This window comes from Tiliqua scincoides, chromosome 4, assembly GCF_035046505.1.
Source record: "Tiliqua scincoides isolate rTilSci1 chromosome 4, rTilSci1.hap2, whole genome shotgun sequence".
Taxonomy (NCBI): Eukaryota; Metazoa; Chordata; class Lepidosauria; order Squamata; family Scincidae; genus Tiliqua; species Tiliqua scincoides.
Window position 1 is genome coordinate 150,538,731 of NC_089824.1, and position 27,429 is coordinate 150,566,159.

A 27,429-nucleotide genomic window follows, 5' to 3' on the forward strand; every position below is an offset into this window, starting at 1 on the left:
AACATGTAACTAATCTTGGTAATTTCCCTTCACCCTTTATAGTTTTCATTTGCATTTGGCATATATTTGTATTATTTGAAATCCAAAGAGCAGTCAAGGTTAGCCCTTATGTGTCACAGATAAGATCATTTAAAGACACACTTTTCAACCCAGAGGTTCTATAGAATGAAAGCCCCAGGACTAATTAATAGAACTTTGTGCAGGCCTCCAACATCCAATGGCTGCAAGAGAATACAGGCATTACTGTTTTTTAACCAGAGGCCTCCAAACCCTGGCCTGTGGGCCACATGTGGCCTTCTGGATGATATCATCCTGCCCCCAGGGTTCCCCAGTCTCTCAGAGCTAAAAATACCTCCAAACATGCACTTCCGGGTATATACCACATTCAGCCACGAGAGATGCTGAATGTAATGCAATGTAATGAAGAGCTTATTCCAGTGGTTTTCAAACTCTCCAGGAGAGTTTGAGCCACTGTAAGTGCTTGCGGGGGCGGAGGCAGCGGGGGGGGGGGGTGGAAAGGTGAATGTAAAAGTGGAGCGATCACGCCCCGCCTCCGCTAAAGTGGAAGTGGAGCACGATTGCTCCACTTTCACTGCTACAGGGAGCCCTAACAAAGGTTTGCACCAGGCTCCCTGCACCCTGGGGAGGCCGCAGGAGGCTTGGGAAAGTGCTCCCAAGCCCCTGCAGCCCCCTGAGCTGCCTCCTCCCTGCCTCCAGGCTGCCCACGCCCCCTAAGGGGGCAGAGGCCAGGGCCCACAGGCTGCGGCATCACAACGCCCCAGTTTGAAAAGCCCTGGCTTATTCCATTACATTGCATTACATTCAGCACCTCTAGTGGCTGAATTAGGTATATACCTGGTATATACCTCATTCAGCCACAATAGGTGCTGAATGTAATGCAACATAATTGAAAGAAATTACAGGCATGTGCTGCTTAACAACCTTTCACTTAACAATGATCCACAAATATGTTGGTGGTCAAAGCACAAGGAAGAGGCTCTTAATGAAGGTCTCCCACAGCCTGCAGCTTAGTGTCTGTTTATACAGTGGTACCTTGCATAACGAATGCCCCGCGCAGCGAAAAACCCGCAGAACGAAAGCGGTGTGTGAAGTTTGGTAACTCGCATAACGATTTTTATGACTTATGCTTCGCATAACGAATTTTTTTTTATTGTCTTGGTTTGTCTTAAGGGGGAGGATCTTCATGTCCCTTTATGATCCCGTCCACCCTAGTAAGGGGCGGATCTTCGTCCCTTTATGATCCCGTCCACCCTAGTAAGGGGCGGATCATCATGTCCCTTTATGATCCCGTCCACCCTAGTAAGGGGCGGATCATCATGTCCCTTTATGATCCCGTCCACCCTAGTAAGGGGCAGATCTGCATGTCAGCTTGCTCCCAGGAAAGTGCGCACAGGATTACACCCTTCAAACTCCCCATTCAGCATCCCCCCCATCGCTCATTCACCCTCTCACTGCCCCATTTTCTTCATGTTTCCCCCCCATGATCACGGCAAAAGCAAGCAATTGAGTGCAGCTGCTGTGTCCTCCCCAGCTTAGAGCACAATCCTGTGCGTGTCTCCTCAGAAGTAAGTCCCATTGTGCTTACTCCCAGGAAAGTGTGCACAGGATTACAGCCTTCAAGCTCCCCACTCAGCATCCCCCCTGTTTTTGAAATCCTCTGTACAGTATGTATGCCTTTAAAGAGCACTTAATAAACACTTTGTAAACCAAATTTGACTTTGTTCTGACTTTTCTTGCCCATAGGAACGCATTAATTAAATTTCAATGCATTCCTATGGGAAAAACTCGCATAACGAAAGGACTCGCGGAACGGATTAATTTCGTTATGCGAGGCACCACTGTACAACAAAGAGGCTCTTAATGCAAATACGAGGTAATCTATCTCCAGTAGCCCGTGCAGCCTGCTAGTGTCTGGCAGGTAGTGTCTGTTTACACAACAAAAGCACTAGATTGGGCTGAATGTTCACTTAACAACCTAATCGCATATTGGGGATTGGAAAACATATCCCTATCATTAAGTGGGACACACCCGTATTCCACTACATTGCATTACATTCAGCACCTCAGGGGCTGAATGAGGTATATACCTCGCATATTTCTCATTCAGCCACTAAATGTGCAGAATGCAAGACAATGTAAAGAAAGGAATTATTCCATTACATTGCATTATACTCAGCACCTCTAGAGGCTGAATGTGATATATACTGATGCTGGAGACTTGGAATATAAATATAAATGTATGTCTATGTTAAAACAGAGACAAAAAAGGTTTATGATTTGTGCCATAGGATGCTTTTTCAAAATCCATTCCTTCTCTTCTTGTTCATATCAATTTTGCTCTCTGCTTCCCACAATCCTTTTTCAAGATCCACTCTTCCCTTTTCCTCTGCAAGTCAATTTTGCCCTCTGCTCCCTCCTCCTTCCAACCACACCCACTTACTGTATTCAATCAAACTCTCAGCACATTGGTTCTCAAGCATTATTTATTTATTTTCTGGCTCGTGACACGTGTCAGATATATGATGCAGCCTTGGAAGTTTGAGGCCTGAGGTAAGTGTGGGCAGGGGAGGGGCTAAGGCAGCAACATGATCCCCAGCACTGCACTGCTGCCAGTGATGGGAGGGGTTGTTGTTTTTTTACTTACCTCCAGCCAGTGCTGTATTCCTGGGGGATCCAGGGAGCCCTCCCTAACATCTAAAAATAACAAAAAAAAAAGGGCATTTCTGGTTTTCATCACAAAAATGGAAGTGCCCTTTTTGTTATTTTTAGATGTTAGCAGGTATGGGGAACCCTGTGGAGGACTCTCCAGACTCTCTCTCTCTCCCCCCGCCCCCGCACTAGAGGAAAGTAAAAGAAAACCCTCCCATCCTGACAGCAACATGATCCTGGAGACTGCATCCCTGCCTTCCCCTACCCCTTAAGGGGCCAGAAGCAGAACTTCTCAGGCTGGGGTATCACAATGCCTCAATTTGAGAACCTCTGGCCCAATCCTATGTAGTATTGGGTAGGTGATATACCAAATGACTTCAAGCAGTGGTTCTTGAACTTTTCTGGCTCGCGCCTCCCCTGATCCTTGTAGCCATTGGCCACAGCTCCCCATTACAACACTTCACCTCAGTTACCCCCTGAGGAAAATGGGGATGAAGGTGTTATAATTATACACTAGAAACAAGGCTGCCAGCACTCTGAGGCTGCAAACCTAACCACACTTACCTGAGAGTAAGCCCCATTAAACAAAATAGGACTTACTTCTGAGTAGACCTGGTTAGGACTGTGCCCTGAGTTTGTTAGCAGCACATCTGGAGAGTTTTGAAGGGGGAAGTGATGAATTTGCTGGGGGAGGGGAAGACTTTGTTTTGTGTGTATCTGCTAATTGCAAACTGAGACCTAGAGACTGTTTGGCTGGAATCCTAACCCCACTTTCCTGGGAGTAAGTCCCATTGAACACAATAGGACTTACTTCTGAGCAGACCTAGCTAGGATTGTGCCTTTTGTCTTACAATAGCAGCCAACAGAGTACCCCCCCCCCCAAAAGGAGGCAGGAGGAAAAAGGGGAATGGCTAAAAAGGAATGGGGATTTTTATTTTTAACCAATTTTTGGAGACAAAGGCATCAAGAGTGGCTTTTTTTCTTTTTTGAAGGAAGAGGAAAAAGAGAAAGCCTGCCAGGAGCGCACCCTGTGCTGATGAGATGCAGCACCTCTGCACTCTTCTCTCCTCCAGCCTTGACCAATCCCAGGATGCCCAGGGCAAGGGGCACACTGGGAAATGTAGTCCTTGGGGCAAGGTTGCACATGGAGAGAGTTCTATGATGAGATGCGGCACCTCTGCCTGCCTGCCTGCCTGCCCAGCCAGCCTTCTCTCCCACCTCCCCCCACCATGTTTCACACACCCTCCCAGCCTCACGCTGCCCCACCCACCTCGTTTACAGCTGCAGAAAAGCAGCAAGTCAGCAGGCAGCGCATGCAACATAGCAGCGCAGCCTCTCTCCCCGAGATGCCTGGCAACACCCCTGGAGGCTAGCCACACCTCACTAGGGAGGCAGAACACACAGATTGAATACCTCAGACTTAAGGTGATACAGTACTCTGCTTCACATACAAATATTCAAAATAGCAATCTTTTTAATCAAACCTAGAATACTATGACTGCATTGGTATTAACCCTATATTAGGTTTCTGCCCATTTATGCCCAGCCCACAGGTGTCCACATTTGATCCCTGTGCGTAAATGCGCTGTAGGGCATAAATGGCTTAAGGGTCCAATTCTATCCAACTTTTCAACCCCAATGCAGCCACAATGCAGTCGCAAATGTTCCCTTACTTTATGGAGGCCTCCAGGTCGCCCATCACAGGATGCAGCACACACCCCGATGACATGGCTGCATCAGTGCTGGAAAGTTGGATAGGATTGGGCCCTTAGAGCGTAATCCTAAGCACTCTCTGGGCCAGCGCAAGTCCCTTGCTCTGGTCCAGTACTGTTGCAAGCATGCCATAAGACATAATTGCACCTCCTCTGGAGTAAGCAAGGACGTGCACAGGCCCACAACGGCTATATCCATCCTCTGTGCCACCGACCGAGGGTGGCTAACGCAGAGGGTTGGGAAGGGTGGGGGGAGGTGGGACAAAGGCGTCCCAGGGTAGGGGGAGGGCGGGCAGGCCAGTGGAACGACCAGCTCAGGGAGAGGGGTGGAATAGGACTCCAGCACTTAGGCCAGTTCCCAACCCTATCCCCGGCCAGGTTGGCCCAACCCAGGTTGCTCAGATTTGTGTCAGCAATTTCGCTGGTGAAAAATTCCCAACCTATGAATAGCCTCATAGGGCTGGCTGCGGCACAACATGGGGTAAGAGGAATTCATTCCCTTTACTCTGACTTTCACCGCAGCCAGTCCCAGCACCACATTGGATACGGGGCAGGCCAGCTGGCCTGCATGTTCCAGCGCAGGTTAGGATCCAGTTGCCCAAGTACTTAATTGTGTTTATAGATGTTAACTGGTTTGCAAATCAACTGGTCTTGCTGACTGATCATATTCTCTATCTTGTTCTGCAAGAGCAATACTAAGGCTGAAATCCTATCACACTCACCTGGGAGTAAATGCTACTGAACTTATTGGGACTTATTCCAGACACACATACGATAAATGCAGTAAATCTTTTATATTCTAATTTCTTTGACAGAATTTGTAATCTGTGTATGTGCGAGAGAGATATTTCTAAAATGTGTAAAACTAATGGTCAACATTTAACTGTATTGAATTTTGTAACCCTGATGCACTAGTTTAATGGCTATTGTTAAAAGACTGTCTATCCATTTTCTTAGTTTGTACATCAATGGTTTGTCAAGCGTGTTGATTTGGGCATTATTAAAGACCGTTTCAAGGGTAATTTAGTTCTAGTGATTTTTAAAATATAATCAATTACTAGAGACCAGATGGAAAGGTTCCTGGCCAACACAAGAGGTGGTGTGGAGGAGTGTCTGATTCTGCCCAGGATAATCGGCAATAAGAAGATGCTGACACGTCATAAGTGATTTTTACAGGACTCCTGTCAATCCTATGAAGAAGAATACTGAGCATAAACTAATAAATGAGGTGTTTAGACTGTCTGATGAGTTACCTGGTGACACTGCTTGTACATGTTTTTCTTCAGTAAGCACCACATTCACTGTCAGTTAATATGCTTGTGAAAATTATCACTGTCTTCTTTTTAAACTTGGTTTTAGTCATAAAGGTTAATGAACACTGAACTTTATGGCTGCGTGGAAGAGCACTAGAAAGTTCTGAAAAGGTTGGAAAAGTAACTGTATATAATAATGGAATAATATAATAATGGAAGTACTTAAAATTATTTGGTTAGGTATGAACATCTGCTTCGTTCCAATGACTTTGAAAAAGGATTTCATTATTTAAATATTGAAAATCCTGCAGTGACCTCCTGTTTAATTGCAGAAATACAAAGCTAACAGAAAATTATTATGATGCCCTAAACATTCATCAAACCATTCAATGATCAACTATAGTTCCTCTTTTTTATCTGAAAAGATTTGAAAACGCTAAAAATTTCAGAGCCTAAATATTGGCTCAAAAGGGACAAAAGGCACCTGGGTGGAATTTAGAACTGCAATCCTATTCATATGTACTAGGAGTACATGTGACTATCATGGGACTGTCTATAGTGGAACTTACTTCTGAGAAGACATGCATAGGATTCAGCTCTAAATCTGGTCAGTTTAATGTTTTGCATATTGTTGGCAGGAAGTATAATTAATAACCACCACGAACTATTACATTTTAGTCTCCTGTAGCAGGAATTAGCAGAACTATTATGTTAAAACAGGCAACCTGTCATCTGCTGTTGCTTAGAAGCTGCAAGTCAAGAAACAGAAAAGGTGCTACCACTATCTCTAGCAACTCGGGTAGAACCACGTAGCCCAATACCATACCTTCTAACAATCCTCATGACAGCCTTTTGTCAGCATGAAGCTGCAATTGTTTGGGAACGCTAGCACAACTTCAGATTACAATGCAAAGGGCTACTGGCATCCCTCCCCTACTCCCTTTTCTTATCCTACCTGCAAACATCCCTTGCATGGCTTATTTGAATCGCAGAGAATAGAATCAGGTCAAAGCCTTCTTGAGTTCTTTTTGAAGAAATGCAATTTTCTACCTGTTGTACGCATGAATAACTTGTGTGGCTGACTCTCATACCCACGGGAGGTGTGTAGAGCAATCCAGTTTGGATTGATTAACTTTGCACTGTAAAACAAAGTATAGCAACATAAACCAAGGCAATTCTCATGGCTGAATTTTCCAGTTTAATATCATAAGTATTAAGAAGAACTTAAAACAATTTCTCTTTCACATATTATAGAGCAAGAACACTTGGAATTTTTAAAAATTTGAACAAAGAAGCTGAGCAAATCCCCCCACCAACCTATTCTACAGGGATTCTCTTATTTCATAAATTTGGTTTTCTAAGGTCTTTTCTGTGCTGGCTAAAGGTCATGATGGGAAACCCACTCCAGGAAAAAATATACAATTTTTCCCAAAAAAATGATCTGCGTTTTTCTCAGGAGAGAACATTTCTGTGGGACTCAAACACATTCCTGTGGATCTCCATGTACTGAACATTGTTCCTCAAATGAAGAAAAAGCATCTACAAGCCAAAGCTCAACACAAACAAGAAGTTCTCACTGCCAGGTTGTGCAGCTAGAGCTCTTGAGTATGTAGCTCTCTCTCTCCTCTGCCACAGCTCACAACAGTAAACACCTACTTGCATGTGTGAGGCTATCCTGCTACATTACAGGTTATGAGCACAATCCCAACCTCACACTGGACTGGTGAAAGTCCCTTGCACTGTCCTGGGTGTGTCACAAACGTACCTTACAGCATGTTTGCACCACTGGGAGAGTTAGCTGGGCCAGTGCAAGGACATGTGACAGCCTGCAGAGGCCACATCCAGCCTCCACCTGGCCCAAGCAGGTAAAGTTGGGGAGGGTGAGAAGAGGGCAGACCAGGGTTGTTCCAGGGAGGGTGGAGGGTGGGTGGTGGGCAGGCCAGTGGATGGACCAGGCCCAGGAGAGGGTGGGACCAGCCTCTGGCACTTAGGCCAGATCTAACTCCCCTCCCAAGTAGCCCAGCATTACACAAGATCTGAGGAGCCCATTGAGGTGCCTGGGGCATTACTCAAAGAAAAGGGATATAAGTCCCCTTATTCTGAGTTGTGTTCCCTCCATGTTCAAACCTGCACTGGATATATTGCAGGTCAGCCAGCCTACCTGTTCCAGAGCAGGTTAGGAGTGGGCCGTATGCCTCTTAACACAGAATTGTGTGTTTATGATCACACATTTTGTTAAGGTTAGAAGCCATTCTAGAATTTCTGTCAAAATATCTGGGGTCACAGAACGTAAAAAAAAGAATGGGTTGGAGCACAGTAAGTGCAAGCAGTTTGTGCAACAGGACTTTCCTTCCCTTGTTGCCACTGCAAATCCGCTTTTGAAGGTTGGGAACCCTACAGAACAATGAACAACGGGAAAAAGTGGGCTGGAACTGGGGAACTGGTGGGGGTGAAAGGATGCTTTGCATGAGTAGAAGTGACTTTCTGCTGTCACAAACTGCCTTTGGATACAACCCAATATTATTGCAAATACATGGGGGAACAGAAACGAAAATGTTTCAAGGCCCCAATCCTACCTATCCTTTCCCTCCCCTGCTGATGCGGCCGTGCCACTAGAGCATGCAGTGGATCCTTTGGGAGGCAGTCCTGGAGGTCAGTTGTTCCCTGACCTGGGGGGGGGGGGAGTCTCGAGGGCTTGAATGGGTCTATTCAAACCTTCACAAGTAATTTTGCTGGGGCAAGTCCAAGTAGTTCCAAGAAGGCAAAGAGAATACTGACAGTGCCGCTGCCACCAATACCATCCCCTTCAAGGCCTCATTGTGGCCCCTCATTCTGCCCTGTCTTCCCTCTGTTCCTTTTCCCTGCTCCGTTCTGCCTCTCTGCTGCTGGTAAGGCAGCACAGGATCAAGATTCCACTGGTGCAGAGCTACATCCACTTGCATTTGATGCAGAGGCCTGGCTCTGCAATAAGGAATGTCGACTTTTGCAACAGCTGTAAAGAACCTTACGCTGCCTTTGAAGAACAGTTGTAAAGGACTTTACAGAATGCAAGTTCTGGCGGCATAAGGGCCGCATTGGCCTGAAACAATCTGATATCTGAGCAAACAAAATTACTATTTACATCAAATATTTAAGTATGAAGCTCGACCCAAGACATACTCTTATTCCCTGGAGAGTCAGGGCTGTCTAATAGGTAACAAGCTGGTTACATGGATAGCACTGGGTGGAATATAGTTTTTAACGCATTGTTAATAACTTATCCTTCCCTTTGATTCTAGAGTTAAATAAATGCAAAATCATATTAATGAAGCCATAGTGTCCTTGCTGTTCCAGAAGTGTACATAATGGTTTTCAATATATGAACTACTACATCCACAAGAATAATTTCAGTGCTATACCCCCAATTCAAAATAATGCAGGTACACAAAACTTCTAAAAAGCACAGCCTTCTCCATCCACAACCCTGAATACGGGCCCAATCCTATCCAACTGTCCAGCGCTGATGCAGCCGTGCCAATGGGATATATGCAGCTTCCTGTGTTGGTGGGGCAGTCACAGAGGTCTCAAGGTAAGCGAACATTTGTTCCCTTTCATCAGGGCTGTATTACAGCTTCATCAGCACTGGGAAGTTGGATAGGATTGCGCTGCAAGATACATGCACAGAAATAACCCTGTCATGGAAAAAACCTAGATGTACATGAAACCTCTGGGTGTACATCAGAACTCTCATGAATGCAAAGAGCATTCATTTGCCAGTATCTTCTGAGAAACAACAATGTGTTTAGAACAGCCTTCACAAATATAACTTACGCATAAGCACATAAAAGACTGTGATAAGCAGTTAGAGGTGGATAGTCAAGGCCCCAGTATTGCAAATTATTGTCACTGGTATTGAAGTACCTGAAAAACATGGAAAATTTTAAAAATATACATAAAGCCTCAGCATCTTATAAAGACAGTTTCACATAACTTAGGCTAAATATTCAAACCTACTATTAAATATATAATCATGTTAAATACAGTAGTAGATACATTTACAAACAAACCATCTCAATGCATTTTTGTTATAGATTGCTTTTTCACAGAAAAATTTGTGCCAAGATGGCATGGACAGGCACTGCACAAGGGCCCACCTGGACCAGCTCAATCCTGAACAGTCAATGAAGCAGAAAAAGTTCATTGTTTCTGAAGTTGCTATATCGAGGTTCGTTAAATTGAGGGTTCACTGTAATGCCAACTCCTGCGTTCCAAAAACATCTGAGCTAAGGAAGAATGATCGACTGTTCTTGTCAGAAAACATAAACCGCTGTGCTTAGGAAAAAGGACTGCTTGATTTCAAGCATATCCAGATAGCACTGTTGGCTTGTAGAAGGATTAGGAATTTCTAAAGACCTAAACACACTTTAACAACAGCTGTAACTGAGTTATCGACACAATAGTTGACAGGGTCATGAACCTGCTCAGACATGTCAGTAATAACAAATTCAATTGGCCCTCCAAACTAGCCCAAGAAAGTAACCTCTAGAGAACAATACGAAAGTGCAAAGCCAAAAGGATTTTCATTCATATGATTCTTTCGTACTTATGTTTCTGTGGAGAGCAGTCAGAATTTAGCCACATCTTCAAGTTGAAAGGCAGAAGATTTTATTCAATGAAAATAAAAGTTACAAAAATAAGACATCAGAACCTTTAAATCTCTGTGAAACAGAGTGAATAGTATTTTATAATTGCCAAGGGGCAAATTTTTAGCTTTTCCAGTCTATCCACTCAAATGCAGCCAATTTTTGACATTTATTACAATAAATGATATTTCTTGAATACCTTATGAGCAGCCTGAAGTATCTTATGAACAATTCATGATAAATCATATTTCTTAAAGCTGCATCTCTGCCCCTTATCCTACTATTTCTCTTGTGCCAAAAACGTTTAACTCCTTCATTTGGACTTCAGTCTACCACATTTTGCTAGTTAGTGTCCCACTCACTTAATCATGCATGGTGCTCTTATTCAGTCTTAGATTTCATAGTAAAAGTTTGTGTGTGCTGATAAGAAAAAGAGGTAGAACTGCCACATTTCTAACTAGCAATAAAAGAAGAAAAGATGCTGTCAAGGTTGTCTTTGATAAATATGCATGGGCTCCAGAGAAAGATAGAGAGGAAAGGCAGAGAGATTTAAATTTGTGCCTCTGGCTCAGAAAAATCACATGCAGAACACTACATACAAATCACATTTGTAGTTTACTGCCTACCCTTTTAATATACTTTGTTTCTGGGAAAAAAGGGAGTGAACATGAAGTACATAGCAATACCATCTAAACATACATGAATAATATTAATACTGAAAACTCTTTAAAGGCAAAGACTTTGGAGGAACAACTGTCTGAAAATGCCACCTTGCAACTAGCATAGTGGATAAGAATATGTTGCTGCTGCAAAATCAAGCAATTATCAAACCACTTCCTATTACACTTTCCACAACATTATAACCTGCTATGTAACAACCTAGGCAGAAGAATTTGTAATTTTCCAAAATTAAACTAGTGGCAAATACTGACTGACTGCAGTCTTTGATTTTGACAACAAAATCCATCTTCATTGGTCTTTGTTTCCTTAATTCTAACTTCTAATGTTTTATAAATATTTTTGTCTTTATAAAACCATTCATTCTCAAGCAAACCTTCCCTTTTCCCCTCATCTACTATCCTAGCATTCAGATTACACAAATAAACCATGACTAAGTGGCAGGAGTGTAAGTATCTACATTTTTAGTATATGCAATTTACATAAAAACTCCTTTAGTGAATATACAAAGTTGCCTTATACCAAGCCAAACCTTTGGCCCATCTGTCCTAGTACTATCAAGACCAGTGGATACCAAACTGTGGTTCCATGGCCCACCCAGTCACGACCCAATTTTTGGAGGTTTGTGAAACTGATGGTAGATTAGGCTATGCGCATCAAGGATAAAACAACCTGCTACTTGGGGGGAGTACTGCTGCCCAATCAGCATTACAGCCACAGAGGTTTGAGCAGCTGGTAAAGTGAGACCTTTTTTTAGCTATAAAGTTTGGGAACCGCTGGACTAGACTAACTAGCAATTACTTTCCAAGATCTTCAGCAGAGGCCATTCCTAGCTCTATTACCAAAGACCACTGTCTCTGTGTCCAACTGGAACTGTCAAGAGTTGAACACAGAACATTATGGGCTCTATCACTGACCTTCAGCCCTTACAGACCATGCTGTTAAAAGGTCAGCTAACACTGGGCCGTTTGAGGGCAGTGGCAAGCACCACTTCTCCTGCACCACTGTTCTTTTTTTATCACTCTGGGCAGTTAGCTGCTTTCTCATTCTCCAAAGATTATAACCTTTGGAGAATGAAAAAGCTGCCATATGAAAGGCATTGTCAGGCATTCACATGCTATTCCCTGAGCATTCCCTGCTTCTAAATGTGGCTTCTTTACCTCATCTGTCCATTCTTAATGGCATTTCTGTCTTGCTCTATTTCACTTTGACCATACTGAATTCCATTGTGTTTTTATGGCTGCACTGCACCCTAGGTAGCCCTTTCCCTCACAATTCAGTAGGATTGACTTCCAAGTAAACATGCACAGGATTCATCTGAGAGTTAACACTCAGTTTTCCTGCATGAACAGCCCAAGATTATATTCTTTGTTTATACTAAGGGAATCAAACATTCAAAATGAATCATACCACTGCTTCACTGGCAGGTTGTAGGTAATTTCTTGCCAATGTCTTTGAGCTTCATAGTCCCCATACATTGGTGGTTTTGCTTCACCTAAGAAAAAGATAGAAAACTATCAGTATACATATGTTAACTGGTGCATAAAGTACCTTATTCATTGTTCAATAAGGTGATTTGCTCTATTACTTACAATTAAATAGTTGGTCTGGAAATTAATATCATCTCTATAATAAATGCATGTCAAAAATGTACATGTGAGATTCTTTTACAACAATAAATCTTTTTTGGAAAGAGAAAAACATCTAAGGGTAGTTTTAGAAATAGGATACTTTAAGTATTTTACATTATTTGATTAGCTTTCTGCTGAAATTTTCCAGAGGAACCCTTATTTCACCTTACAAATTAATCAGAAATGTATAGTATTCGGTTTCTTCAGACACATGATCTCTGGTGCAATACTTATTTTTCTCTCACAGGCACTAGTACTAAATGTTCTCTTCTGTAGTCCTTATATAAGTCCCTGGATATTTGCTTATTTGAGGGGTCTGATCTAATATGCTTCTTTTCCAAGTTTCTATTTATTGTAAAGCCAAAGCTCGGTTTATCTATAGTTACTGTAAATACTGTTACCACAGCTATGTTCCACTTCATATTACCAGAAGTGTGCTCCACTTATCATTCTCCTTGTAGCCTGTATTTTTAAATGATGAACAAAGAGTCATCCCATTCCCCATCCTTTCCCTCAGTTACTATTCTTTAGAGCTCTCCTAATTTTCCATGTTTTTTAAAAAAAAGTTATGCATGAATTTCTTCTTAAACGAGTACCACAGAACAATTCAACTGCAGTATCACATTAAATACCTAGACATACTGATTATTCACTTCCTATCTCTTCTGATTAACTATTGAGAGAACACAGTTATTTCTGCTAAGTATTGACTCCAGTTTCATGGAGATTGAAGAGTTTCTTTTAAATATAGGAAAGCCATCTATAGTTCTATCATATGATCTATGTTTAAGCAATTCACAAAAGCAGCAGAGAAGGCTATAATTTGTCCCTTAGAAGAGAAAACAGACAATTTCTAGAAGAAAGTAATTATTCGAGGAAAGTAGTCTCAAAAACACCAAATTATCCTAGATATCTGAAATTCACTGAAAATCTATGGGTCAAGCCTTTATTGTTTGTTATTCTTTGGGAGGCATCATCAGTTTTGAAATTATGATATAGGATTTTAAAAATGGTAAACACCAAGACTAAAGAATTAAAGGTTAACAAACTTATTTTAGGTTAGATTTATGCAGACTACATTCTACTTCATCAGATACATGAAATGAAAACCTCAGCAGGAGTACACAGTACACGACTCTTAAAAAAAATTGAAAACAGCAATGTGAATTAGCAAGAGGAAACAAGGTTGATCTGTATGGAGCAAAAATTACGCAAGATAAGCTCAGCAGCTATTCACAATTAGTGAAATTACCTCATTGGAATGTTAAGTTTGAAACCCTGTAATGTTATTGGAAGCCAGATTCAGATTCCCCTTTCGAAGGTGTCAAGTTTCATTATAAATTCTAATTCAACTTTAATCTCTCTTTGAAGTGTTTCAGTTGGAGGAATATCACTTTAAAATCTGAAGCAAAATGATTTTGGAGATTGAGGAGTTCATGACTTGGTTTCTGAATGCTGCCATTTCTGATATCAAATTTGTAAAAAAAAAAGAAGTGTATTTTGTCAGAACATAGATTATCTCAGTAGTTCTCAAACTGTGGGTCATGACCCACCAGTGGGCAGTGTCTTGATTTTTAGTGAGTTGCAAAACTGACAAGCTAATAGCTGACAAGGAAAATGTTTTGAGCTGAAATGAAGCAGCACATTCATGTTTACTACTGAATGGGCAAACATGCCTCAATACATTTCAAAGGGTAAGCCAAGAGGAACACAATGGCACCAGAATGGTCTCAATCCCATGAATGCAGGTCCCAACAAACTCTTGAGAAGGAAGTCTCCCCCAGCTGACAAGGAAAATGTATTGAGCCCTATGTAATGCAAAACTGAGCCACATATATGCATTTACTCATGAGTAGGCAACTATGCCTGGATCTTACAGAAGGCTAGGCAAAGGCGAATGCAAGGCCGCCAGAATGGTCCCAATCCAAAGAAAGTGGAGCTCACACCAAAGCTCCAGAAGGTGAGCCCCCTGCCACCATAGTAAAAGTATACAATCTGAGGTTAAGAACATAAGAACATAAGAACAGCCCCACTGGATCAGGCCATAGGCCCATCTAGTCCAGCTTCCTGTATCTCACAGCGGCCCACCAAATGCCCCAGGGAGCACACCAGATAACAAGAGACCTCATCCTGGTGCTCTCCCCTACATCTGGCATTCTGACTTAACCCATTCCTAAAATCAGGAGGTTGCGCATACACATCATGGCTTGTACCCCATAATGGATTTTTCCTCCAGAAACTCGTCCAATCCCCTTTTAAAGGCGTCTAGGCTAGACGCCAGCACCACATCCTGTGGCAAGGAGTTCCACAGACCGACCACACGCTGAGTAAAGAAATATTTTCTTTTGTCTGTCCTAACCCGCCCAACACTCAATTTTAGTGGATGTCCCCTGGTTCTGGTATTATGTGAGAGTGTAAAGAGCATCTCCCTATCCACTCTGTCCATCCCCTGCATAATTTTGTATGTCTCAATCATGTCCCCCCAATTACAAGGTTAGAACAGCTTGTAAAGTGAAACTTTTTTTAAAAACTCATGAAGCTAGGTGTGACCCAGTAGAGCAGACATGGCCAACCTTTCAAATTTAGGGTTCCTGGACCTTTAACAGTTGTGTTGAGGGGGGATTTTTAGCAGGTGCAGTTTGTCATCTCACAGATAACAAGCTACACCTGCTGAAATTCCCTCCACAACACAATTGTTAAAGGTCTAAGAACCATAAAGTTGAAAGGTTGGCCATCCCTGAAACAGAGTGTCATTTTAAAAAGTGGGTCCTAGTGCAAAAAAGTTTGGGAACCACTGGGTTATCCCATGCTTCTCTTTGTAGAAATATTATCACTTACCAGCACTTAGATGCATACACACATGTGTCAGGGGAAATATGTGCTTTCTTCTTCTTGTCTGTTTATCAGTATAATGAATGAATGCAGATCAATGTGATTGGTTCAATACAAAAAAAAGTTCATATGCCCATGCTGGTCTCCCTGCGGGTACTTCTGTTGTTCTGGCCACCATCAAATGCCTTATGGAACTTTTATTTCAGCCATCTCCTGGGCAGTATGCAGGAGACCGATGCTGGCCCAGACTGGATTGGACTCTAAATCCTTTAAAATCACCAACTTTCAGGCAGTAATAAAAGTAAACAAAACAGGAGTTCATGTTGCATCTAGTATATTCCTTGCAAGATCAGCCATGCAGAAGGCAATTAAAAATGTTACTTCCCATTCCAAATCCTGTTTGAGATATGTTACAAAAAATATAGGTCCAAATCAGAAGAACTTGACTCTCAATTCTAGCAGTCAAGTGACCAGCTACATGAACACTTAGGCCCTTTCAAATAAAAATAATTTCATTTTAGCTTCTGCGCTTTATATCTCGAGTTGGATTTTTATTCTTGCAGTTAGACTGCCCAAATCTCATTGAAATAAATTAGATTAAAACAGCATATGTGCAAGATTGCAGCTTTGGGATAAAAAAGAAGGAACACATTCAAAGCAGAGAGTTATAATTATGCTATCATATTCGGGGGGGGGGGAGTGAAGAAAAGTTGTAAAGTATAACATTTCAAAAATTACTACTAAGCAGATCTTCAAAGCAGCATTCAAGTACAGGTTTTATTACATTGGCCAAGGACTGCACCTTGAAGAGCAGAGCAATAGGTTTCAAAGTATAAAAAGTTTAGTACAGTGGACCCACCTGCTTGTGTAACGTTGCCTCTGGCCCCTTGAGGGTGGGCAGAGGGGAGAAGCAGCAACAAGATCCCCAGGAGTCTTAGAATGTTGAAAAAATGCGATTGCAAACCATTTCCAGTTTTGGGATCGCAATCAAGATGTGGTTTGCAATCTTTTTTTCAACACTGTAAGAATTGGGGGGCCCTGTGGAGGGCTACATGGGGCTTCCTGCAATTTCTGGACATTGCAACAGCCCTCTGTAAGTAAAAGCACCCACCCTTTGCTACTATTGTTAGCAATGTGATTCTGGGAATCACATTGCTGCCTTCACCCCCTCCTCTGCAAAGACTTACTTTAGGAGTTTTACTCCCAAGAAGTTTGAGAACCCCTGGTTTCGTTCAGAGCTACCTCAAGGTCAGTCAAATACTAGAACATTTTAGCTGTTAGGTGTCTTCCATATCTAATAGTAAAGTTCTCACAAATCATAATTTAGGAATTACAATGCTAAAGTTAATTACTTTTAACAATTTAAAAAATCAACTATTACAGTTATACTATGTGAACATGGTGATGAACTAAACTCAAGAAGTTGGGAAAATACAAGTATGGCAAAATGGGAAAAGAAGAAAACACAGAATGAGTCTTCTGTTTGCTATAACCGTTACTGCTTATGGTTGCCGTTTGGTCAGGAAAAGAAAAATGGCTACTCATGGTTCATAGTATGACTATTGTCATTTGAGTTATATTCTAAGAAAGCTAGTCATACCTAAGCACAAATGAAAGCAATAACACATGCTGGTCATGACCAACTTGAGATCCAATAATTTCAATGAGACTTCCAGCACCATCAATGCATCTTTTCTCAGAAGTAAATCCTACAGTAATCAACAAAATTTACTCCCTAGAAAGCATGTTTAAGACTGCAGCATGAGATTAGCTTTCTTGTGATGTAATCCTATGATTTGTATTTTTTAACTACCACATGCTTGTTTCTTTTTAAGAATTCTCACCATCATACTCCAATCTCCTAACAGACATTTCATAGCTGTGAGCTAGCTCAAATACATGTTTAGGATAAAATGTTGAATATGTACTACCTGAATAAGAACCAAGCGATACAGTCCAACGGACAATAAGTCCTAGTAAAGCGGTAATTGTCATTAAGCTCCATTTTTCCATAGTTGCTTGTCAGGTCACATCAGAAAGTACCTGGAAACAAGAACAAAAACAATGATGCCACACAATGCTGACTTCTGAACCTGTAAGGCAGTGGAATGGGTCTCAATCTGGGTCCCACTATCACTAAACTTTGGTACCCTAAGTCCTGTGGTATCTACATCCTGGTCATGCCTGACCTTCAGCCACATCTCCTGCAGAAAGGGCATCCTTTAGAGGGCACTGTCAGGTTGGACACAACCCAGTTGATGCAGCCTGAATATGGCCAGCTGACTCTCCAGCCCTTTTAAAACCTTGGCTTCTAAGCCAGTTCAGTAACTTGTCAAGAGCAGCCCAGCAGAACTTCCCTGTCCTGACTCCTAGCTTGGCCTTGACTACTGTCTTTGCTTCTGACCTTCTGCCTGATTTAACTTTTGACTCTAGTCTAGTCTTGACTGCACTTTGATCTGCTACTTGCCAGTGCTTCCCTGTAGCCTGACTTGGCCCTATTCAAGAAACAGTAGGGCTGAAAATTTACACACTCCCTGGTAACAGAGTTCACTTGTTGAAATTCTGCTAGTTACACAAACTTTAAGTATAAGGACACACTCAGAAAGAGAGCTGCTAGTCCCTAGTACATCTATTTAGACATTATCCAAATGTGAAGTGTGTCCAAAGTTGAGATGGAATGTACCAGCAAACTCTGCCACCACTGTGCTCCATAGGTCTGCCCCGTTCTCCTTAGGGATATCTCAAAGCAAACACTATCCCTGAGAAAAGAATTTCCTAGTGTTTTCAGTCACTGATTCTCCCAAGGCTAGTGCTTGCCTCTTCAGACACTATCCCATGGGACAGAAGAAGGCTCCTCAGTTAGAGAATGCCTGAAATTGGTTTTCTAAGATAAAAATTCTTTCATTCTTTCCACTTACTTAAATGACAGTTTAAAAAAACCTTGTCAAACTTCAACTCCACAGTGAGTAATATCATAACAAAGTTGGACCAAGAAAAAACATTACACATTTTCTTCCTGGAAAATGCAACAGATGTGGGTACAATACCTATGGTATTTGACACCAGAGACAGGCAGCTCAAAGCCATAGGTATACCTGGCCTCCCTCACTGAGATCCTCTGGTGGAGGCCAGGTCTACTAACCACTCAGTGATACATTTGACACCCAGGGCAGATTTGACCTCCATGATCATGTGATGTAGCTCTAACAGTGCAACATATGTTTACGCAGAATTAAGTCCCACTGTACTCACCCTTAAGTACAGTATCGGACTGCAGATTTCAACATGTTTTTGGAAGTTATTTTGAGGCTGTAATGTTAACAGAGCACCAGTGTCCACCCGTAATTTTACCAAGTGTCCACTGCACATGATGATGCCTATACCTGAATGCAGGGAAGGGGAGAGCCATGGATGAGAGCATCTCCAAGGTTCTAACTCAGTGTTCTGCCCTCCTCCCCTCCCTCTTTTCAAGGAGTGGAGGCTGCTGCTGATGTGCTATTAGGTAAGGGGGAGGAGACTCAGGAGGTCTTGCCTGGTCCTGACTCTGCCCTTAATTCCATGGGTGCATCTAAGGTGGTGTGGAATGTCTTTTTCCTCAACAGAAAAACCATGAATTCTGCATATGGAGTGGAGACTACTGCTAGTTGTGCTGTTAGGTAAGGGGGACGACTTGGGAGGTCTTGGCTGGTCCTGGCTCTGCCCTTAATCCCATGGGTGCATCTAGAGTGGAGAATATTCTCTTTCTCAATGGAGAAGCCATGAATTCTTCACATGGAGTGGAAGCTGCTGCTAGTTGTGCTGTTACGTAAGGGCATAGGCAGATGCAAGGGGGGGGCCATGGGTGCATGCCCCAACTGTTGCACCGTTGGGGAACAAAGTTGGGAGCCAGGGGAACACCCACTAGCAGGGCACTGGTGGTTGATGGAGCTGAGTTAGAATGGAAGCCCAGATTTACCCAGCAGGTAGATCTGGTCTCCAGGTACAGGCAGGAGCCCAAGTATACCCATCTGGTTGACCTGGGCTCTGGAGTTAAGGGAGTGCTCATGGCCTCCCCACAGACAAACACTAGATCCACCCCTGGGTAAAGGGGAGGGCTCAGGAGGTCTTGGTTGGTCCTGGCACTGCCCTTAATCCCTTGGGTTCATCTAAGGCAGCCATTTTCAACCACTGTGCCATGGCACACTGGTGTGCTGTGAATGGTCTGCAGGTGTGCCTTAAGAGTATGGGAGAGGATCATTTGTTAATAGGGCAAGTGGGGACATGAGCTCCCCATCAGCAGCCTGTGTGCCTTGTCAGTTATCAAAAAACCGATGATGTGCCTTGACAATTTTAGTACCTTGTCAGTGTGCCCTAAGACAAAAAAAGATTAAAAATCACTGATCTAGGGTGATGGGGAATGTCCTCTTTCACAACAGAGAAGTCATGAGTTCTGTGCATGGACTGGAGGCTACCGCTAGTTGTGCTGCTAAGAAAGGGGGAGGTCTTGACTGGTCCTGGTGCTGCCCTTAATTCCATGGCTTCATCTAGGGTGGTGGGGAATGTCAGAGAAGCCATGAATAGAGCTACCAGATATGGGGGGGGCAGGGCGCCTATACTTTTAACCACTGTATAGAAGAGGGAATTTGGGCAGGTTCAGCTCAGTATGGAAGGGCTTGAAAAGCTTCCCCAATTCCCTCCTCCATCCAGTAGCTAAAGGTACAGGCACACTGTCCCACCTTGTCACCATGAACTCTGCACATGCTCGGGAAACGTGTTCTTTCTTTGTATGACCTCATATATTCCTGGCCTGACCGCTTCACTGCTCAGGAGGAGTTCAGGGGCTGGAGGCTGGTCAGAATAACAGGCAGTGCTGGGCCTGTTGAGAGGCATGGAAGAAACCAGTGCTGCCAGCACTGGTCCAGGCAGGGTGTCAGCCGCCTCCCCCTCCCACACTTCCATACCTGGTCAAGGGGAGGGGAAGGGAAGGAGGTCCCCAGTTCTTCCCCCGGCTGACCAGTCCTCTCCCGCCACCTGAGACCCGCCCACTTCCCCAACCCTCAGCGAGGGAGAGCCCGTCCTGCTCGGGAGCGCGCGCTCTCTGGCCTCCTCGGGGGCGCGCGTCTGCCAATCCCGCCTTTTCTTCCCTGCCTCCCCGCATCCCTCACTCCGAACTCACCGAGACGGAAAGGAAGCCGTGCGCACGCGCGTCCACTACCGGCTCTCCGGGCCCCGCCTCGTCCATCGGGCACATGCGTGTTCGGCTCGGCGTGCGCTGTGACGTCAGTGCTTCCCCTCCCCGGGAAGCTCTGCGCTGCAGCCCTGGCCTCGCGACGGGGTTGCGGGGAAGAAGGTGCAGCTGAAAGTCCTCGTCCTAATAGGAGACCTCCTACCTGTGCATACTTAAGTGGTCTAAGGATGCAGTCCTAGCCACGCTTACCTGGGAGTAAGACCCGTTGACTAGAATGGGACTTACTGCTGAGTAGACACACATAGGCTTGTGCCCTGAGACTGCAATGCTATCCGCACTTGCCTGGGAGTAAGGCCCATTGACTAGAATGGGACTTACTGCTGGGTAGACATACATTGGCTTGGGCTCTAGGTCTGTCACCTGGAAGCTGATGGTATGAGGGATAGCAGTGAATTAAATTGGCCTATTGGCTCTATGCTTGCCCCAAGGAGATGACCTTCTGAATTTTAAAGGAAGGGGGAGAGCAAAGAGAAGTACCAGAAATTGCATTTGCAGAATACTTGGAAGTGGAGGCTCCTGATCCCAGGCGCATTAGGGACATTGCGTAGACCAGTGCTTCCCAAATGTTTAGCACCAGGACTCACTTTTGAAAACAACCATCTATTGTGACCTACTAGATCAACCATTTTCATCCACTGTGCACACTGGGTGCCGTGGATGGTCTGCAGATGTGCCACAGGAGTTTGGGGGAGGGTCATTTATTAGTAGGGCTACTGGGGATGCGAGCTCCTGCTGTCATTGCAATGTGCCTTGTCATTTCTCAAAAAACTGATGGTGTGCCTTGACAATTGTAGTGGCTTGTCAGTGCGCCATGAGATAAAAAGGCTGAAAATCGTTGCACTAGACCACAGGTCTCCAAACCCCAGCCCAGGGCCCAGATGTGACCCTCAGCAAGCCTCTATCCAGTCCACGGCCAGCCTCTTGTCCCCTGAAAACCTCTGGCCCACTCAACTGAACATGATCAGAGCTGTGCTCTGATTGCATATGGAGGGTGTTCTGAGGGCCAGAGAAGCTGAATGAATGAACCCACTCATTCATTTATTCATTCATCTAAGTTCCAGCTCTAATTTATATATTTAAATTTTATATTTAAATATTTTTCCCAGCACTGCACCAGATATTTCATGTGGCCCTCTGACCAAAAAGTTTGGAGACCCCTGCACTAGACCACAAGAAAAAAAGAAAGAGATCTAGGAAGAAATGTTTTTATTTGTTAATAATAAATAATAAATCATTAATCAATAATAACTGGAGTCCTGTGCTGTATTTGTAGAAATTTGCTAGACTCTCTCTAGAAATGGAGCTCAAGGACTTTACAGTCATTCCAAATTACCCATAAGGCTGAACTGGAGAGCAAGATCTGCAGTTAGGGAGTTCCAGGAAAGACGAAAGGCTGAAACTGAGTCTACATATGATCTACAGCACACTGAATACTGTACCAGAGAAAATCACAAAATGTGAAATTTTTAATTTGGGGGTATGAAAATTACCTCATCAAAACACAGATTAGCATTCCAGTTAACAATTTTCTTCTCCAAACTGGGCAAGGATGCTTGCAAAAATTTTTTATTTTCTTTAAATGTTTCAAAAACTGTTTGTGACTCCCCCAAAATTGGTTTGCAACCTGTGTAGTGTAGTGGTGCTGTGATAAGAGGCTACCACTATCAGGCAGCAGGGGAGAAGACCCCATGTATGCCTTTGTCAGCCATTACCAGTTGGGTGTGTAAGGAATGGGTGTGTAAGGAATGGGCAGTCAGTCAAAACAATGCGCAGGCTGAAGTAAGGACTGGCATGTCTGTTCACCTGACTTTCTGAGGGCGCAATCCTAATCGGCACTTATTAGGAGCCCTGGGAGGGTTGCAAACATGCTATAAAGCAGGTTTTCAGCTCCATGGGAAGAAACTGTGTCAGCGCATCTAGATGTGCCAACGCACGTGAAGGTAGGCATGGGGGGTGGGGAGGAGGTGGGAGGGGGCGTTTCTGGGTGGGGAGAGGGCGGGCAATGGGCGACCCCGGGGACGGGTCTGTGGGGAGCCGGGGGCAGGGCTGGGACCTGGCAGTTATCCCAACCCCTGTCCCCAGGGAGAACGGAGTGGCTTCAAGAGCCAAGAAGAGGTGATGCAGGTCCAAGGAGACCCATTGGGGTCAGCAGCCCTCACCCAGGGGTAAGGGGATGAGTTTCCCTTTGACTCTGGTTGAGCTGCTGCTGGCCAGTAACCCACGTTGGATGCAGCACAAGCCTCCTGGCTTGCCTGCTCCAGCATGGTTTGGATTGCTCCCTAAAGGCCTCTCACCTGGCACAGCATTTGCACCTTGCCATTTGCACCTGTGTGCTACTCTGCTGTTGCTAAGCAATGTCAGTGGGTACCTACACAAATGGATTTCTTTTCCTCTCTACTGCCTGGCATAATAGCCAAGCATTGTAGCACATGACAGGCCTCACCACCATTTGTGCAATAGGAGTAGCAATGTTTGGAAAGCATGGAAGAAAACTGGAAGTACTATTTAAGGGTGCTTCAGGGGCCTCAGGAGGCTTTTGGCTTGCCTGTGGATGCAGAGCAGGACTTCACCTGTCCCTGGAACAGCTCTGGAGGGCTGCAGAGGCAGCAGTGATGCCATGGCTGGTGCCACCCCCACAGGGCTCACAGGTATGTCGCCAGGGGCTTTTGCCCCCCTGACATCCACCAGGACTGCCACTAGCCCAGCTTCATCATGAAACTCACTAGATGACTCTCTCAGTATAACCTACCACCGGGTTTGCTGGAGAATAACATTGGGAAAGGTAGCACACCATGTATCCTGACCTGAGCTTAGAGAGATAAAAATCTGATTCATAAAACATTCATAAAACATTCCCACTGCATCATTTATTTATTACAGCATGGTTCTCGCACTTTGAGCACCGGGATCCACTTTTTAAAATGAGACTCTGTCAGGACCCACCAGAAGTGATGTCATGACCAGAAGTGACATCATCAAGCAGGAAAATTTTTAACAATCCTAGGCTGCAATCCTTCCCACACTTAGTCTTATCCAAGAGTAAGTCCCATTTACTATCATTGTTAAAAGCATATACAGAGAAGCCTGTTCAAAGTACAGGTCTGTAGCATTTCCCCAAATGCAGTCACATACTATGGTAGCATCAAGTCTTGTATATTAAAAATAAAATATTGAAATGAATGGGGACCCACCTGAAATTGGCTCGCAATCGACCTAGTGAGCCCTGACCCACAGTTTGAGAAACACTGTAGTATTTATTTATGTGGTTTCCATAGGCAGGTTGACCATAAGCCCCCCCCCCTTTTTTTTAAACTGAGTTTTTACAAGCATCCTGTCAGAAAGAAATTCATAGCACCCTCTATTTCACCAGATGGTTCGCTTCATGGTGCAATCATTGTCCTGGCAGTTCTTGCAATTTCCAAGCTTACACAGGCCTCAGGCTGGTTCTCAGGATGTCATCTATTTTTTGCCAGTCCACATTCCTTTGTCTCTAGCCAGTGGCTTCTGGTCACCCATCCAAGGAGAGACTAGAACTGATTCTGCTTAGCTTTTTCACATAAGGCTGCAGCCCAGCCTCCAGACCTCAACTCCTGCCCTCATTCTCATCATGCCCTTCTCCATCCCTCCTGTGAACACTGGGGTTTACTGGTACCCCCCTCCATCAACAGCAGGTTTCCTGCAAGCAGATTGTAAAGCTTGCAGGAGGGCTACATTCACATCACAATGCAGGTGAAGGATCAACAGGAGATTGCTGAACTGAGGATCTACCCAGGGTGTTTTTCTTTCTTCAGAAATCTAAAGATCCCAAACATGCCTATTATACCAAGTGGAAAATCTAGCTTTGGTTGTGCTCCATATTGCTTCCTTTTTAGGTTCTTTCTTGGCCTATCCTTTAGGCCCAGTGTGGATTGCCATAGAGTCCATTCATCCAACTCTTTTTTCCTTAACAGTAGCATGCAACATTTAATAGATAAATCAATTGCATGAAGTCATTAAAAACATTTTATCAACTAAAGGTTGTCCAAAGTAAGCAAGCAGCAGCTCTTTTAAAAAGCTTTTACTTTTTTATACAAGTACGAACTGGAGATGGCAACCATCATCTTAAAAGAGGCATTCTCCCTTACATTCAATGCCTCTCCTAAGATTATGTCTGCTATGACATACTTGGGCAGTTTAAAGGCAAAGAAAGTCACATTTTGCTCCTGAAGTTTGATTTACACATTGCAAACTTAATACAAATTAGTTAATAAACAGCATGACCCAAATTTACTTGAAAGGACTCTTTGAAGTTCTACAAGAGAGCTTAGGCTTGCAGCCTGAAAAAGGGCATAGTTGAATGCCTAATGGCCAATTCCAACTTTCCAGCCTTGGTGTGCCTATGGGATTTGAGCTGCATCCTGTGGTGGGAGGCCTCTGCAAGGTAAGAGAACTTTTGTTCCCTTGCCTAGGGGCTGCATTGCAGCTGTACCAGGGCTGGAAAGTTGGATAGGATTGGGCCCTGAGGCTGCAATCCTACACTCTTACCTGAGAGTAGAGTAAGCTCAAGTCTCATTGAGCTCTATGGGGCTTACTTCTGAGTAGACATGTATAGGATTGCACTGTGAGATTTCTTTCCTCAGGTGTCAGCCCTTCATCAGAGGTTTCCCTGTCTCTCATTCACTGTCACTGTCACATGTCACTAGACATGATTGAGACATACAAAATTATGCAGGGGATGGACAGAGTGGATAGGGAGATGCTCTTTACACTCTCACATAATACCAGAACCAGGGGACATCCACTAAAATTGAGTGTTGGGCGGGTTAGGACAGACAAAAGAAAATATTTCTTTACTCAGCGCGTGGTCGGTCTGTGGAACTCCTTGCCACAGGATGTGGTGCTGGCATCTAGCCTAGATGCTTTTAAAAGGGGATTGGACAAGTTTCTGGAGGAAAAATCCATTATGGGGTACAAGCCATGATGTGTATGCGCAACCTCCTGATTTTAGAAATGGGTTATGTCAGAATGCCAGATGCAAGGGAGGGCACCAGGATGAGGTCTCTTGTTATCTGGTGTGCTCCCTGGGGCATTTGGTGGGCCGCTGTGAGATACAGGAAGCTGGACTAGATGGGCCTATGGCCTGATCCAGTGGGGCTGTTCTTATGTTCTTAGTCCTTTGACAGATGGCAGAAGGCCTAGACAAGTCTCAGGCAGGGTGACTAGATGCCATAACCACAAAAGAGGACAAGGTGCCCCAAAATGTAGGACATCCAAGAAAAATGTAGGACATGACAAAATAAAAGCTAAAAGCACTTGCATATTGATTTCATGTGGTTAATCTAAACACAATATTACTTATTCAATTTAAAACTATGTCACATAATTTGTTAATTACAAGAAGGCTGTGTGCTGTCTGCTCACAGGGAAAAGGAGGGCATTTAAGTTCTTTTCCAGGACATGGGGCTAAAAATAGAGGACATGTCCTTGAAAAAGAGGGCATCTGGGCACCCTAACCAGCGCTGGGTTCCTGATAACATGGCACTATTCTAGGCAAGTCCCTATGCATCTTATGCATGTTCAGAAGTAAATCCAATTGTGTTCAGTGGGTCTTACTCCCAGGAAAATGTGGATAGGATTGCAGCAGCCTCATTTCCAAAGGGGAAATGGTTCAAGCCTGGCCTACAGGCTGTCGAGATCATTTGCACCGGTTCAAGTGCATTGCTGGCTTCAGCCCGCCCTGCAGAAGGCTCTCTTATGAAGTGCTTGCTAAGTGCTTGCTGGCAATCGAGCCCCTGCCGCTGGCGCGATCCTTCAGTCTCGGAAGACTATGGTGTCACGCTCTGAATGGTGGTTCTGGAACAGAGTGTCCTCTCCAGTGCGCGAAGCCTGGGTAAGGTAGATATGGAGGATAGACTGTTTCCCATGCAGCAAATCCCCCCTCTCCACGTCGCTGAAATGGTCCAATGGAAAGGCAGAGGCCAATACGGTTGGTTCCAGCGGTGTCGCAGGAGTTGCCAGAACTTGACTGTGTTCAGCCACGAACTGCCTCAGGGACTCCGGCTCCGGATTTTGCCTCGAGGTTGACTCCTGAAGCCTTTTCCATAACTGGATGTAGCCACAAGGCAGTGGAGGTTTGGGATCAGAGTTTTCCTTCTCTCAGATGAGCTGCCTTCCTGGTGGCTGTGGACTCGATCAATGATTGGCAAAGGCATTAGTTAAGGACACATTGGAAAGGCCACGGTCTCTCTTAACCCTTCACGGCCTGGACGGCTGGGTGGACTGGATAACCCCACAGTGAGCGACAGTGAGCAGCTTCGAGTTACACAGTTAAACCCAAATGAAATGGGATCTAACGAAAGCAGGAAGGATTTGGCAAGATCTTCTTCCCAGTCAGAGATCTCTGGAGAAATGACCACGCTTCCAACTCCTGCAGGAGTTTTTGGACCGACACAGGCTGACTGGCTACTTATCTTCGATTGGAAGTCTCCAGTTCGACCCTCTCGGAGCCCACTCCCATGCCTGTCTACTCAGAAGTAAGTCCCATATAGTCAATATGGAGCTTACTCTCAGGAAAGCGTGGATAGGATTGCAGCCTGATTCAAAGAGTGTGTGGCCACCTACTAGCAGCACCCTGAACAGAAAAGTCTTTTACTGGCAAGCAATAGACAGGATGAGTCTGTGTAGGACCTGCTACTTCCTTAGGCCTCCAGGAAGCAAGAACGAGTGAAAAAACAGTCAGAAAAGACTACCCTCCACCGGCCCCACCAGATGGATCACTTACAGCCCAATCCTATGCATGTCTACTCAGATGTAAGTCCCATTATA

The 27,429-nt window shown here is 44.2% G+C and overlaps 1 protein-coding gene across 4 annotated transcripts in view; it reads right to left on the reverse strand.

The window, feature by feature from the left end:
* The window catches only part of ALG6 (ALG6 alpha-1,3-glucosyltransferase), a 31,674-nt gene extending 11,099 nt beyond the window's left edge, over positions 1-20,575 (reverse strand). For 2 of the 4 annotated variants that reach the window (XM_066625403.1, XM_066625400.1), the window contains exons 1-5: positions 20,339-20,404; positions 17,330-17,441; positions 12,346-12,430; positions 9,446-9,535; positions 6,686-6,774 (exon numbers count right to left, since the gene is read on the reverse strand). In XM_066625403.1, coding sequence (XP_066481500.1) covers positions 6,686-6,774; positions 9,446-9,535; positions 12,346-12,430; positions 17,330-17,411 — 346 coding nt within the window. In that variant the 5' untranslated portion in view covers positions 17,412-17,441; positions 20,339-20,404. Of the gene's footprint in view, positions 1-6,685; positions 6,775-9,445; positions 9,536-12,345; positions 12,431-17,329; positions 17,442-18,650; positions 18,670-20,338; positions 20,405-20,553 lie in introns of those variants that run through there. The other 2 variants (XM_066625401.1, XM_066625402.1) reach the window with 2 other exon arrangements.
* Positions 20,576-27,429: the final 6,854 nt, after the last annotated feature.